The following is a 15,458-nucleotide window of genomic DNA, read 5'->3' as shown; positions in this document are numbered from 1 at the left end:
TTTATGGAGCCTCTTGAAAGAGAGGCGGAGAGGTTTGAGCAGGGCGTTCCAGAGCACAGCGCCTAGGCAACAGAAGGCACGGCCACCAATGGTTGAGCAATTATAATCAGGGATGCTCCGGAGGGCAGAATTAGAGGTGCGCAGACATCTCGGGGATTGTAGGGCTGGAGGAAATTAGAGATAGGTGGCCCTAATTTGGCCAGGAGTTAATCCGTTTTTATTTTTGGAGCAACTTGATTTTTCTGAAGTATCTTAAAAATCCCTATTTTGCACATTCAACTTGCGCCACTGTAAGTGAGTTAGTTTGGATTTTTCTGGTTTAGTTTTGTTTTGTTCAAAAGGGGGCATTACCAGCCACCTACTCCCCCTTTTGGCCATTTAAGCCACTTTGCACACCTAATAGTTGCTCCAAACTAACTTAGGCCAGCGTATGTGGCCACTTGTGGCCGCACAGAAAACCCTTGCAGAGAATTAAGAAATCAGCGCAGGTAGGTACTTAGTGACACGACTAAAGAATGTGAATAGGATCAAACAGCTATACAGGACATAGGACAAACTTCGCAAAGTTAATTTACTATACTACAGAAGCATTCATGGAAGCTTAAACTACAAAAATAAAAGAAGTAATGGGACAAAACATATTTACATAATTTTTTCAAAATATCCAAACAAAAAATAGAAGTACCTCCTGCTCGTAATTCTTATATAGGAAAGTATTTTCATCAACAGGGTTAAGGAAAGTCTTGAGTAAGCTCATTAAAATTACTGGCTACACAGGTATCACCATTTCCCCCGCGCCCCCCCCCCGCATCAAAACTCTTCCTCCCCCGCCCCCCGATCCCCATCAAAACTTCCTCCCAATCAAAACTCCTCCCCCTGCCCCTGATCAAAATTCCTCCCCAGATCAAATCTCTCCCACCCACCCCACCCCCATGAAAACTCCGCCCCTCCCCCCCCCATCAAAACTCTCCTCCGCCCTCACCCCCCCATATCAAAACTCACCTCAATAAACAAAGCACAACCATCAATAATAAATAAAAAATAAAACTTAAGTCCTACCTTAGCCTGGGAAGTCAGCGGGCCGGCCGGCTGGTGCAGGAGGCCACTCAGCCGGGGATAGGTGCGGGACTCTCTCTATGACGTGCAGCAGCCTGATGCATGTCATGAGGCCACTCGGTCTGGGATAGGGGCGGGACATTGGGTCCCACGCTGCAGAGGAGCTACTGCGCATGCGCAAAACCTCCAGTACGCATGCGTTGAGCTGCCGGCACTCTTTTAAGCTCTGCACCCTAATTGAATTGCCACGCCACGCCAAGCCATGGGAGAGGGCACAGAGTGGCCAGAATCCGGGGATAACTTTTTGCCGCCATTTTTATCCTAGGAAGTCGGCGCATCTCGCGTGAGTGTGCTGAAAAAACGGGTGGGCCAAATTTGGGCCCAGGGAGGGACGAGGCCATGGAAGGGTTTGAAAATAAGGATGAGAATTTTGAAATCAAAGCATTGCTTAACCGGAAGCCAATGTAGATCAGTGAGCACAGGGGTGATGGATGAACGGGACTTGGTGCGAACTAGGACAACGGGCAGTCGAGTTTTGGATTACCTTTAGTTGATGTAGGGTAGAATGTGGGATGCCAGCCAGGAGTGCATTGGAATCGTCAAATCTAGAGGTAACCGAGGCGTGGATGACGGCTTCAGCAGTGGATGATCTGAGGCAAGGGCGGAGTCAGGCGAAGTTACGAAAGTGGAAATAGACTGCCTTCGTTATGCTGCAGATATGTGGTTGAAAGCTCATTTCATGGTGACATATACAGGATACAGTTCTAGTCACCGTACTACAGCAGAGAGATCCGGGCATTGGAGGCAGTGATGAAAAGCAGCGCCATGCTTAAGGCATCTGAGCTGGTGGGGGGGGCGGGGGAGAGAGTCAGCAGAAGAGCTGGGATTGTTACTCTGCCACACCTCGAGCCTCCTCATTTCCAGTTATTACTGAAATAATCATAAGATTCTTTAGGTTAATCGATAAATTAACCACAATTTGTGTTCAGGATTGTCACAAACTGCAGAACCAGGAGACATGTACATGAACTTAAAAGGGTAGGGTTGCACTGCTTAGATTTAATTACTTTGCACAGAGGTGATGAATGTGTGAATGGGAGGCAGATAATGTAAGAGAGAATTGGATAGATACTTCAGGGAGTGAGCAATTTAAAAGGTATTGGGCTGGATTTTCAGTTCTGCTCATTTTGGGGCATTAATGTATGCGTCCAGGAACTGTTTGCGCCTCAGTCACAAAAATTCAGCAGCTGGGTCCTGAGTTTGGAGCTGAGCGCTAAGTGAGGCGTTCCACATCTCTTAGGGAGCTAGGCTGGCTGAGCAAGTAAAAATCCCGAGCTAAACAGCCAGCATTGAAGCGCTGAGAGAGAGTCCGGGGGGGGGGGGGGATTGCGGGGAGGGGGGAGGGGGGGGCAGGTTGGAGGGGAGGGGAGGGGGGCTACAGCAGGCAAAGAAAAAAACCCACCAAAAACATTCCCAATAAATAACTTGCGTCGCCACAAAATAAATCGCAAAAAAATACAAACGGTCACACTTACCTGAGGTTGGCATTACTTACCTCACTGCCAGCCGCTGCAGTTCGGACTGCCCACTTTCACGGGCATTCTCACCAGGGCGCTCTATGCAGTGCGACGGGTCGGGCGGCAGCCAAAAATCAAGCCGGTGTCGCAACCAGGGGCGTTGCACACCGGCTCGCCTCTTCCGGGTGGTAATGCTCCGCGCCCCGTCGAAACCGGCCCCGAAAGTCCCGGCTGGAAGCTGGCTGCCTGGAAGTGCTTATCACCGCCATTGCTAACGGGGGCGGCAGAAGCCTGAAAATATAGCCCATTCAGTTTTAGGACTGGCTCGGAAATGGACGACAGAGTCTTCTCTATGCTCTATATGCCAATGTTGCTGTTACCGTGAAATTTGAGCTCCACTCACTTTGCACAGAGCAAGAATCAAATCCGGGCCCTTCCTGGTGTGTGTGGCTCGGTGCCATCTAATACCGCAATCACCCACTGAGCTATCGGGTGATTTTTGCAATTTTATTGCTAAAATTGAGCCTCATATAAAACAGGTTTTTTTTAAAGAAAAATACAGACCCTGATGTAATGGTGTAATGTTTGGAACCCAACTGTGCCTCTTCATCGGTTGGTGGGATGCAGGTTCATGACTACAATGCTCAAAATTTCCAATTCCCGAAGGATGTCTCGAACCAGCAACCAAGCAAGATTCTGAAGTTAATACTGAAGTGGAGCTAAAGACATTGGGGCCGAAATTGCCCTTTCCCTTAAGGTCTGTTACCGCCGCAAATCAGCTGCGGAGTGGAATGGCTGCCGATTTTTTTTTTTGTGGAATAGCCACCATTTTGAAAATTCCGCTTCCGTGGTATCCCGGTGGCGACCCGCTCCCCCCACTTACCGCTCCTCTGCTGCCGATCCGTCCTAAGTGTGTCATCAGAGCGCGCACCGCCGATGTGCCCCCCTGCCCCCCCCCCCCCCCCCCCCGAACGAGTAATTCTACGCTGAAAATCTTCCTCCCACTGCTCGGTGTAACCGACAGCTTTTTCTGCCAGTGCACTGTGCTTGCAAAATGGCGTTGCAGCTGCCATTAAAGGGGAGCACCTACTGCCGCGGCCGCCATCTTATTTTTTTTGTCAGTCGAATGCCAGGTCTGGCCCTGGGTTCGGCCGGGCCGCCAACAGGCAGCCTGGCACCCTCTCTTGGCTGACAGGCCACTGGCCCTTCTGAAACCCTCCCTGGTGGCCCAGTGGACCTAACTTAAGAATCGCAGTGGCTTTCCCCTTTTTAAGTGAAGGGAGAGACGTGGTGACCCGCCACCGTGATGACGTCATCAGCGCTACACTGGTGAGTGACAGCAGCGGACACTCCGCCCGCCCCCCCCCCCCCCCCCCACTTCCGCCCCTTTACTTACCGAACGTCCGCTCACTGCTGCACTTCTGCCCCCATTGTGCCCGACTTCCGGGTCGCTCGGGGGGGGGGGGGGAAAAGCCAAAGAGCGGAATTTCACGCAAGAGGCCACCACATCTACCGCGGCGAAGAAAACAGTCGAAACAGGATAAGGATGCCGCATTTTCGGTAGGGCAATTTCTGCTCCGTTGTATCTGATTCTTTCAGCTCCAGTTCAGGACCTGAATCTCTTGCATGGACAGTGGTTTGAACTCACATTGAGAAGGTTGGCAATCTGGATTTTCCATACAGTGCTAATGATAAAACAGGAGAGTTGGGAAAAGTGCGTAACTCATGACCACTTTCTCACTTTCTAATGACTGGCATCAGTGGAGGCCTCATAGTAGGTTATCTGCAGTCTATTGGCTAGAAATGCTGCATAGTACGAGGGTTCTGTAACACGGGAACAGATGGAGAAAACTTGGAAAAAATGAGAATCTTTACCTTGCCAAGAACAAAATGGCCTTTTGTTCTATACATGCAAGTTCGACATTGTTTCTCACACTGGAGATCACTGAAATGTTCAAACTTCCATACAAGTATATCAACCATGTTATAACTGCGCCTTGGGGATGTCTGCCTGCAGTCTGGGCTTAATCTGTGTTTTCTAAACATAACTACACAAGAGAAAGGTGAAGTTGTAACTTGTTGTAATTGGCCAGTTAAAGCCTATGAAACAAAACTATTACCAGCTTTAAACATGGACCGAACAATAACCTTTCTGTAAAATCCAGTAGGCTGCTGATTTTTACAGACCAATAAAGGTGGCCATTCGTTTTGACAGTACTTCAGCTCCTGGTTTCTAGTCCTGAATGTTACTGGTGTGGGTTCTAAAAGGAAAAATTGCAGGAAATGCAGTGGCCAATTTGCACATAGCCAGCTATCTCAAACAGCAATGTGATAATGACCAGATAATCTTTTTTAGTGATGTTGATTGAAGGATCAATATCAGCCAGGACACTGGGGATAACTCCCCTGCTCTTCGAAATAGTGCCCTGGGATCTTTTGCGTCCACTTGAGATAGCAGACTGGGCCCTCGGTTTAACGTCTCATCTGAAAGACGGTACTTCAGACAGTGCAGCACTCCCTCAGCACTGCACTGGAGTGTCGACCCAGATTTTTGTGCTGACATCTCTGGAGTGGTACTTAAACCAACAACCTTCTTACTTGTGCAAAAGTGCTGTCACTGAGCTACATCTATTACAGATTTATCCAGGGTTTAGAACTGGGGTTCCAGAACATGATATGCTAGTGGGGCCTACCAAATCTGAAATCTGCATAACATTTAATATTTTGACTGAAAGTTTGCAGAACAGCAGCTGCTTGTGATATCTTTAACTGAAATGCTAATTTATTTTGGCCCCACTGAATATTCTCTCTTTTTCTTTCCAACTTTTACTCACTTTTTGAAAAGTCCCAAAAATTCAGAACTAGAAGCAGAATTATTTTTGGAGGCGCGCCTGTCATCCGAAGTCAAATAGTTTAGTTTAATTGTCCACGTAACCCTTTGTAATCTATCTTGACTCTAGTATGATTATCACATGTTGTTTATAGGCTCTGTTATGTTACGGGTTTTGGTTTGACATCATTAGCTCCTTTTTAGTGTTATCTGTGGTTTACTGGGTAGCACTCTCGCCTCTGGGTCGGAAGGTTGTGGGTTCGAGTCTCACTCCAGCGACTTGAGGACAAAAATCTAGACTGACACTCCAGTGCAGTGCTGGGGGTGTGCTGCACTGTTGACGGTGCTGTCTTTCAGATGAGACATTAAACCAAGGCCCAGTCTGTTATCTCAGGTGGATGCAAAAAGATCCCATGGCACTATTTCGAAGAGCAGGGGAGTTATCCCTGGTGTCCTGGCAGATATTGATCCCTCAATCAACATCACTAAAACAGATTATCTGGTCATTATCACATTGCTGTGTGTGATAGCTGGCTGTGTGCAAATTGGACACTGCATTTTTTTTCCCTTTTTAGAACCCACACCAGTAACATTCAGGACCAGAAATCAGGGGCTGAAGTACTGTCAAAACAAATGGCCACCTTTATTGGTCTATAAAAATCAGCACTCTACTGGATTTTACAGAAAGGTTACAAGGGAGTTACCCCCAGTGTCTGGGCCAATATTTATCCCTCAATCAACATAACAAAACAGATTATCTGGTCATTATCATATTGCTGTTTGTGGATGCTTGCTGCCGCGTTTCCCACATTACAACAGTGATTACACTCCAAAAGTACTTAATTGTCTGTGAAGCACTTTGAGACATTCGGTGGTTATGAAGGGCGCTATATAAATGTAAGTCTTCCTTTTCTCTGTTATGCTGCGGGTTCTGGTTTGACATCATTCGTTCTGTTTTAAAGTGATGAGACTTGGTAGTGCACATTTGTATTCCCAGTTCCATATAATTTAATCATTATTTAACATGGGGCTGCGCATGTCTACTGCAAGTGCACATGCATAGATCCATGCAGTCACCGTTTTGGAATTACTGAAAAGCTAGCTGTCCCCGGCATCACTGATATAAATGTGGACCATCTCAAATGACTCCCGTGATGTGGTAATTTACGGACCAGAAGATCATGGGTTTGATTCCTGGTCCCTACTGAGTTGATGCAAGTTAGTGGTGTGGATTTGCTGCCGTTGATATCGGTGTTCCTGGTCAAGAAGGAGAAAATCAGCCAGAGTTCCTGTTTTACTGCTCAAAGATGAGTGTTTGAGGACAGATTGAATATAGATGCTAAAACTCTGTCTGTGCTTGCGTGGCAAGAATGAACACTTGGCTAATGGAATTGTCATCTCAGAATTGGGTTTGGTATCGCAGTCTCTCATAGACTTCCAAAACTCTCTCATAACTGTTTTTGAACTTTTAATATATTTTTTGCAGTTTTATACTAATTGCCGTTATTATGTAGCCAATGTGAAGCAAAATATGCCGTTTCAGTCCACAGTGAGACTGGACAATATAACTGACCATGTGAAACAAGTGGTACAAAATCATCTGGCAATCCAAGATTCTTCCTTTTTTATCGCTGAAAAATCTTTGTACACAGACAAAAACGAGCACACTCAATTAGTGACCTGACGATGTGTAGCTCGATGCCAGCTCTGCAATATAGCAAGAAGGGCTCACTTTCTCTTCTCATGCCCAGAACTGCTGGGAATGTAGACAGGGGCCCTGAATAGCCGGGATCTTTTTTTTAAAAATTGGTTTAAAATGTGCAAGGTTTTCATTTAAATATTAAATGGGTGTGAGCACAAGCAAAAGTTACACTTCTTTTTTTTTCCTAAAGGAATGCGCTGTTTGATCATGAAGTGATGTCGAGGGTCACAGTAGATACCGCGTGATTTATTACAGGGAGAAGCAGTTGTGATTGCTTGCATAGAAATTGCAACATGCAAAAGGCCATTCAGTCCATGTTGGTGTTCATCCTTCACACTTATGACCGTGAAATTCCATTGTAGATTTCTGAGTCATCGAAATGGTTTTGTTGCCCAGATTTTTAGCAGCAACAATTTTGATTGCACCAATTTTAAAAAAAATGGAAAATGGGGATTCCTTCTGTATTCTTTCTGTGTTTTACTTGTTTGGAGGAGATTAAATGAAGGAGGTGCATTCATGTGTATAGACCCTGCCATGGCTACCTGGGAGTGCCCTTCACAGACTCTGCAACATCAAGGGCAGAGACTTGATCTACGCCATTTACTACAAGCTGACCTGCAGACAATCTCCATCATGGGGCACTCTCTGCTCTGAATTCTTGTGCCTCGGGGCTCATTCCCACATGCAACATCAATCGTCCACAGTATACCGATGGATCGAGCATGTTACTGATATGTCGGGGCATTTTCCATCTTCCTATGGCAATCCGGTAGCAGAATGAAGGGACGTTGTCCCTTTTCCACATTGCAGGATGCTCCAAAACCTGTGGTGTAATGTATTTGCTTCATGAGTTCTTTGTCTAAGAATTCATAGCAACACATTGCTATTAAGAACTAGTTGGTTGTTAAACATTTTGCTAATAAATCACACTATACATTACCAGTTCATCCACAAGGCTCACATCCACCTGCCTCATCGTGGATCCGGTGAACCCAACTGGCTGGCGTTTTATTGAGTCTTGTGAACATCACGTGACTGGCTAAGCCATTCCTAACTCAACAGCTCTACAAACCTGTGAGCATACGCACAGATGCATACATTACACCTAGAGCTACTGATTTCACCCACGTGACCACAATCCTTTGAAACTGTGCTGTTTATGGAAGCCGGTTTAACGAGCCCAATAAGATTAATTGCATTTGGAAGCTATTTCTGCAGTCCTCCCCTTTTTTTTTGTGTTTGTCTTGCCACGGTTTGTTTCTGACTAAACACTTGTCCCAAAGGTCTTGTCATTTTCCAATCACCGCAACAGGAACGCCAGTGATTTCCCTTTGGGAATCTTCTGTGCTTCTTCTTTAGAAAGTGAGGAAGACCCACGGCAAATTGAGTTGTACCAGAGGTGCTCTGCACCCAGCTGCCGATAGCCACAAACCCCAGAATCTATGGCAGAGACGCACACTACTCCAGCAACTGTGTACTATGGAGTCCTGTTGACAAGGGATACTGACTGTGTTGTACTGCATGCCCTCAAACCTACCACCAAGTTCATGGTCTACAGGGCTGTAGTAATACCCACCCTCCTATATGGATCAGAGGCATGGACGACTTACAGAAGACACATCAAGTCGCTGGAGATATATCACCAACGATGTCTCCGCAAGATCCTGAAAATCCCCTGGGAGGACAAACGCACCAACAACAGTGTCCTCGCCCAGGCTACCATCCCCAGCATTGAAGTACTAACCACACTAGATCAGCTTCGCTGGGCAGGCCACTTAGTTCGCATGCCAGACACGAGACTCCCTAAACAACTGCTATATGCAGAGCTCCTTCATGGCAAATTAGCCAAAGGTGGGCAGCGAAAATGTTACAAGGACACCCTCGAAGCCTCCCTGGTGAAGTGCGACATCACCACTGATGCCTGGGAGACCCTGGCTGAAGACCGCCCGAGGTGGAGAAAGTGCATCCGGGAGGGCGTTGAGTTCTTCAAATCTCAACGCTGCGAGTGTGAAGAGGTCAGGCGCAGGCAGCGGAAGGAGCGTGTGGTATAGCTGTCCCACATGTGACGGGGTCTGTGGCTCTTGTGTTGGACTGCTCATCCCCCAAAGAACTCGCTTTAGGAGGAAGCAAGTCTTCCTTAATTTCGAGGGACTACCTATGATGACGATGACTGCATGCCCCAAGAAAACCTGTAATCAAACTCCTCCACTGCAGTAGCTGTTTTTACAACCACCCCTATCTTTATAAGCTTGGTTTATTTTCAGTCAACCACAATCATGATTTTTCTCTCATTCTTGTCTTCCCCATTGTTTTTATTCAGCCTTCATATCAATATGGCCTGTCCCTGTCAGTAAGGTACACAGGCAGCTAGGTATTTGCCAATAGTGTTGCTGACTTGCATGCCCAGACTTGGCCCTGCCTTATGGAGAACCCCCCCACTCCCAACTTCCATTTAGTGTCCCATCCTAAGCATAGACATGTCCTCGCATTCTGCTCTGTGATCTAATGCTTTGGTGCACCAGCTTCCCTTCTAATGTTATTTCAGTATCATAGTCACTTAATTTGATCATGGATTTAGTTTCACTTTTGCTGTTTTACCAACAGCTTCAGAATTCATCCCTCGTCACATATTGTTCATTTGATTTTAGTTCTGACTGCATGTAAGTGAATAGCCCAATGGAAGCAGACAACATAAGACCATGTAATTTAATCCAGATGCAATCAAGTCATTTCTTGAGACAATTTTTGTACTATTTTTCAAAGGAGATTGATTGAAATAGATTGTTCCGCTACTTGACGGTCACCTGAAGGTTGACGCTAGTAAGAAATTAACTCATTGACTGACTCGAGTCCAATTCCAAAGACTGAACAAGTAAACTGAGGTCAAGAAAAGAAAGCCTCGAATTTATAGAGCGCCTTTCACGACCACCGGAAGTTTCAAAGCGCTTCACAGCCAATTAAATACTTTCGGAGTGTAGTCACTGTTGTAATGTGGGAAACGTGGCAGCCAATTTGCGCACAGCAAGCTCCCACAAACAGCAATGTGGTAATGACCAGATAATCTGTTTATGCTATGTTGATAGAGGGATAAATATTGCCCAGGACACCAGGGATAACTCCCCTGCTCTTCCTCAAAATAGTGCCATGGGATCTTTTCCGTCCACCTGAGCAGGCAGATGGGGCCTTGGTTTTAACATCTCATCCGAAAGATGGCACCTCCAACAGTGTAGCAATCCCTCAGCACTGCACTGGAGTGTCAGCCTAGATTTATGTGCTCAAGTTCCTTGAGTGGGACTTGAACCCACAATCTTCTGACTCCGAGGCGAGTGTGCTACCCACTGAACCACGGCTGACGAGGGTTGGAAATTGATATTGGATTAATGAAATAACCATGGAATTAAGAGATACTTTGAGATGACAAATGGGTATGGCAACCCCTATTGCTGTCTGCAAGTGCCTGATTGACTAGCTGGGAGAATGGCTGGGGATGGTTTCTGTGCACTGTGGTAATGTTCAGTCAGTCACTATTTGTTTCTGTGTTGCAGCTTGATGACTGTGCACTGCAGCTGTCCCACAATGGTACCTATCTGGATCTGGAATCTAACCTGGCTGAACAGAAAGATGAATTGGAAGGCTTCCTGGAGGATCCTGGGTAAGGGAACTTTGTAGTCAGTGGCATATGTGTGGATTTTTGTCCTGTAATAACATAATACCGCAACAGTAATCGGCCTCGACAAGGCATTACAGCTTGAGCGTACTCTGATACTGTAAACTGCCTTGACGCTTCAGTTGTGTGTACAGACCTTGAGCACAGTGTGTGAGGACCATGTATGCCTGCGTGCCTCATGATGGGTTCTCGCCATCAGAAACCCCTCAAAATTATTAGTTCTAATGACTGATAGCATAATTAGGGGAACTGATTTGGAATATTGATGGTCCGAGGGAACTTGATTAACATCAATGCAGATACACAAATCAACCCTGTGAGCTTCTGCAACTGTCATTTTCAACCATGTTTATTGATCATGGGCTAGAATTTCCTATCAGCCCACCAGCGCCCGATTGCCACCCAAAAGACCACTAAGATTGGGAAGATTATCGCCGGCGAAAACATCTCCCCCAAATTTAAAAATATCCGCCGAGCAAAAAACATGGGCGTTGCACCCCCATTCTGGGCAAAAAAGTGCAATTTAGGGTCGATTGGGCGGTTCCTAAACAAAATGACCGATAAATTAAAAAAATCAATAAAAATTTACCCCGAGGCTGTGGGTTGGGCCTAGCAGCAGAAAAACAATAAAAATAATTTCTCAAAAAACATCACTTAAAAAATTAGAAAGACATTCCCAAGACCCTGTTAATCTAAATAATCACAACAGATTTTTAAAATAATGAGTAAAAAAACAATTACTAACCTTTTTTTTGAAGAGTGACTCACCTACCGCCCAGCTCCGCTGATCCTCGTGAGCAGTATTTTTCATACTCGCTTACGGGTCACCGCTGAGCCAAATATTGCGCCAGAGCACTCTGAGGACGGTGGACGCCGGCAGTGTGCCCCCCCAGCGGTGCCTCGAAACCGCCGGCACAACTCTGGTAGGTAATTTTCCGCTTCCCTGATTAGCGCCCACAATGGCCAATACCGCCCAGAAACCGGGCGGCAAGCCAGAGGAAATTGTAGCCTTCTGTTCCTTTGATAATTCCTCCAGCCCAGGTTCCTCTCACTAGTTTAAATAAGTTATTGAAAACTGAAAACACAGCTGACTTTTTATAGATGATCATAATTCTTTGCAATTGTTTGATTTTATTGAAAGTGATCTAGTGAAACTCCCTGTTTTAGTTCTATCTATAACTTGTGATGTTATGTAGGGCTTTGTTCTGGTCTGTTGCTGGCTGAGCTTGGTAATGTAGTTTACTGTCCTTGCATTTATGTAAGGTGAATGCTTAAAGGAGCCCTGCCCTTTTACATGAGTGATATTGGTGGACTGTTTCAGTGTGAAGGCAGCACAGTCACTTTAATTGCATATAGTTTCTTGCACACATCTGTGTGCTCCTCAAACTTGACAGTATCGAATAGATTGATGGCATGGCAATTCTAGAGCACAGATCCTATGTCTAAACACTTCCAGAATAGCCGTATTAAAAGTGAACTTGCAGCCGACTATCATCTTGAGTACTGACGGTTGGGGGCATGCCATTCATAAGTGTCTATTCTACTCTAAATTGAGCTTCTCTCCTCTTCCTGTACTCCTCCCCACCCATTCCTTTCCTGGATCAACACAATCATTATCCTAAATTATCATCATCATCATCAGTAGTCCCTCGAATCGAGGATGACTTGCTTCCATGTCAAAAAGTTCACGGGTCCTTCATTGAAACACCCGAATATTCCAGGTCCTGAACTAAATCTTGAAGGGTGGAAGATGCCTGTGTATGGATTTTTCTAACGTGTGGTGACCGTTGCACACCAGCCACCACACGGGCTTGACAGAGCTAGGTCTTGGTCCAGTGGCAACGATTGTTTTAATAAGAATTAGTTGTCTCCCCCATCCGATCCCCCCCCACCCCCCTTACATAATGCTTTCAGTTCAGTCCAACCTTGTTTTGCTTGGTGTATGGAAACAATAGTTCAGCTTTGCAGTCCACACATACTATAGAAACTTCAGTGACTGACTGCTACCTTTTGAAAATATGGATGCACTCATTTATTTAGCTGCTAAACACCTCCAAATTCTATTATACTCCCACTGAACCACTATTGCTTTGTGCTGTTCATATTGGTGGCTAATAAGACTGGAGAATTAAGAAAGAAAGTTAATTATGCATAACCTATTACTCACTTGACTGAAGTAGAGTCTGTGTAGTATCACCCTAATGGGAGTTGAAGCAGAATTCTTATTGATATTGCAATTCTTACATAGGGATGAATGCTATTTGTTAAATATTTTGGTAGAAGAAGATTATGCACTGTATGACTGTGTAGAAACAAACCCTTTGCTTGCGAGGGTAAAGCTTCCACCATAAGACAAGTATACACCTGGAACGGGCTATCATTTGGGAGAGGTTCTGCTTCAAATTATTTGCGGGAGAAATTCCGTCATGCCTCTGTTGCGGCATTTATCCAGGCGGAGCGGTAAATTTTGCGGCGGGAAATGGTTTGCGTCTCCAGCTGCAAAATTCAGCAGCTGGGTCCTGAGTGTAGAGTGGAACGCTAAGGGAGGCGTTCCACAGCTCTTTTAGGGTGTTAGGCCGGCTGAGCAAATAAAAATCCCGAGCTAAACAGCTGGCCTCGGAGAGCCCAAAGAGAGGTTTCCGTGGAAAAAAAACCCACCAAAAACATTCCCAATACATAACTTATGCCACCACAACACCAATCGGAAAACATTCCCAATACATAACACCACCACAACATAAATCGCAAAACTATAAAACAATCACACTTACTTCAGGTTGACATTACTTCCCTCGCTGTGGAAGCTCCAGCTTGGCACCCCAGCTTCCACAGGTGTTCCTACTACGGGGCGCTATGGATCGGACGGCAACCAAATATCGAACTGGTGTCGCGGCCGGCTCGCCTCTTCCGGGTGGTCATTCTTCGCGCCCCCTTGAAACCGGCACTGAATGTCCCGGCAAGGCGCTGGCTGCTGGCCCGGAAGTGCTTACTCCCGCCCCTGTGGGGCGCTAACTGGAGAAGCAGAAGACCGCAAATCCAGCCCCGTGGGTCTAAGGTCTATGGGAAATCGTAGGAAAATAAATTAATGAGCTAGGACTAGTGCAGTAAATTTAAATGCAACGGTACTGATGTCATGGCAGTAAGCACTTCCGGGCAGGCAGCCAGCTTCCAGCGTCCTGCCGCGGATATTCGGTGCCGGTTTCAAGGGGGCGCTGAGCATTACCGCCTGGAAGAGGCGAGCCGGTATGCAACGCCCCTGGCTGCGACACCAGCTCGATATTTGGTTGGTGTCCGATCCAAAGCTCTACTGTTGGCTCACTGTGATGCCCGAGTGACAGAAGCTGGTTAGTCCTGACTTTAAAAAAAAATCTAATAGGCCGCTTGGTAGTTCATTGGCATGGCACATGAGTGTTCCAAAAACAGTATGTCCGAGAGTGCACCTCAGTTCCTCATGAGGTGTGTTCCTCATGATCTTTGGAATACCACTAGGAAATAGTCAAGTGGAGGCCAACTGCTGCCGCCAGAGACTATCTGGAGGTGAATCAGACTGTTGCACTCTTCTGTACCTTTTCGTGCTGACTGAAAGCTGAATTAGCAATGGCCTGGAGGCGGGAGTTTGTTGGGGAGGTGGGAGATCGAGGAGCCAGAGGCCTATAAAGGCCCGTGAGCGAGGAGTCCGGGGAGTTTGTGGAGGTGGGAGTTTGTTGGTGAGGCCTACTGGTGCATCTGCAGCAGGGAGACAAATAAGAAGTAGAAAGAAATCGAAAGGTGACATCACAGCCAAGGGGGTAAGTGGTTTGCTGGTGATTGGTGAGTAGTTTTTATTTTTCTTTATCAGTAAGTAACCTTTTAACATTGGGCAACAACAATCAGGTTAATCTAAGGGTTAAGTCATGGCAGGAGAGCTCGGACACATGTTATGATCATCCTGCACTATGTGGGAACGCAGGGACGCTTCCAGTGTCCCTGGCAACAACATGTGGGGGAAGTGTATCTGCCTGCAGATCCTGACAGACCGCATTGCGGCACTGGAGCTGCGGGTGGATTCACTCTGGAGCATTCACGATGCTGAGAATGATGTGAGTAGCACGTGTAGCCAGTTGGTCTTACCGCAGGTAAAGGGTCCACAGCCAGATAGGGAATGGAAGACCAACAGGAAGAGCAGTGCAAGGAAGGTAGTGCAGGGATCCCCTGCGGTCATCCCCCTGAAAAACAGATACACCGCTTTGAGTACTGTTGAGGGGGATGACTCATCAGGGGAGAGCAGAAGCAGCCAAGTTCATGGCACCGTGGCTGGCTCTGCTGCACAGGAGGGCAGGAAAAGAGTGGGAGAGCGATAGTGATAAGGGATTCAATTGTAATAGATAGGCGTTTCTGCGGCTGCAACTGAGACTCCAGGATGGTATGTTGCCTCCCTGGTGCAAGGGTCAAGGATGTCTCGGAGCGGGTGCAGGACATTCTGAAAAGGGAGGGTGAACAGCCAGTTGTCGTGGTGCACATTGGTACCAACGTTATAGATAAAAAATGGGATGAGGACCTACAAGATGAATTTAGGGAGCTAGGAGTTAAATTAAAAAGTAGGACCTCAAAAATAGTAATCTCAGGATTGCTACCAGTGCCACGTGCTAGTCAGAGTAGGAATCGCAGGATAGCTCAAATTAATATGTGGCTTGAGCAGTGTTGCAG

At 46.4% G+C, this 15,458-nt stretch overlaps 1 protein-coding gene across 8 annotated transcripts in view; it reads left to right on the top strand.

Annotated features, from left to right (window-relative positions):
* Window positions 1–15,458, top strand: part of fhod3b (formin homology 2 domain containing 3b) — a 679,123-nt gene that overhangs the window by 36,747 nt on the left and 626,918 nt on the right. For all 8 annotated transcript variants that reach the window (XM_070880475.1, XM_070880473.1, XM_070880474.1 and 5 more), the window contains exon 2: window positions 10,651–10,757. In XM_070880475.1, coding sequence (XP_070736576.1) covers window positions 10,651–10,757 — 107 coding nt within the window. The remainder of the gene's footprint in view (window positions 1–10,650; window positions 10,758–15,458) is intronic.

The sequence above is a fragment of the Pristiophorus japonicus genome, chromosome 5 (assembly GCF_044704955.1).
Source record: "Pristiophorus japonicus isolate sPriJap1 chromosome 5, sPriJap1.hap1, whole genome shotgun sequence".
Classification (NCBI taxonomy): domain Eukaryota; kingdom Metazoa; phylum Chordata; class Chondrichthyes; family Pristiophoridae; genus Pristiophorus; species Pristiophorus japonicus.
Note: the sequence above shows the minus strand (reverse complement) of the source record. Positions and strands in the feature narration are given on the sequence as shown.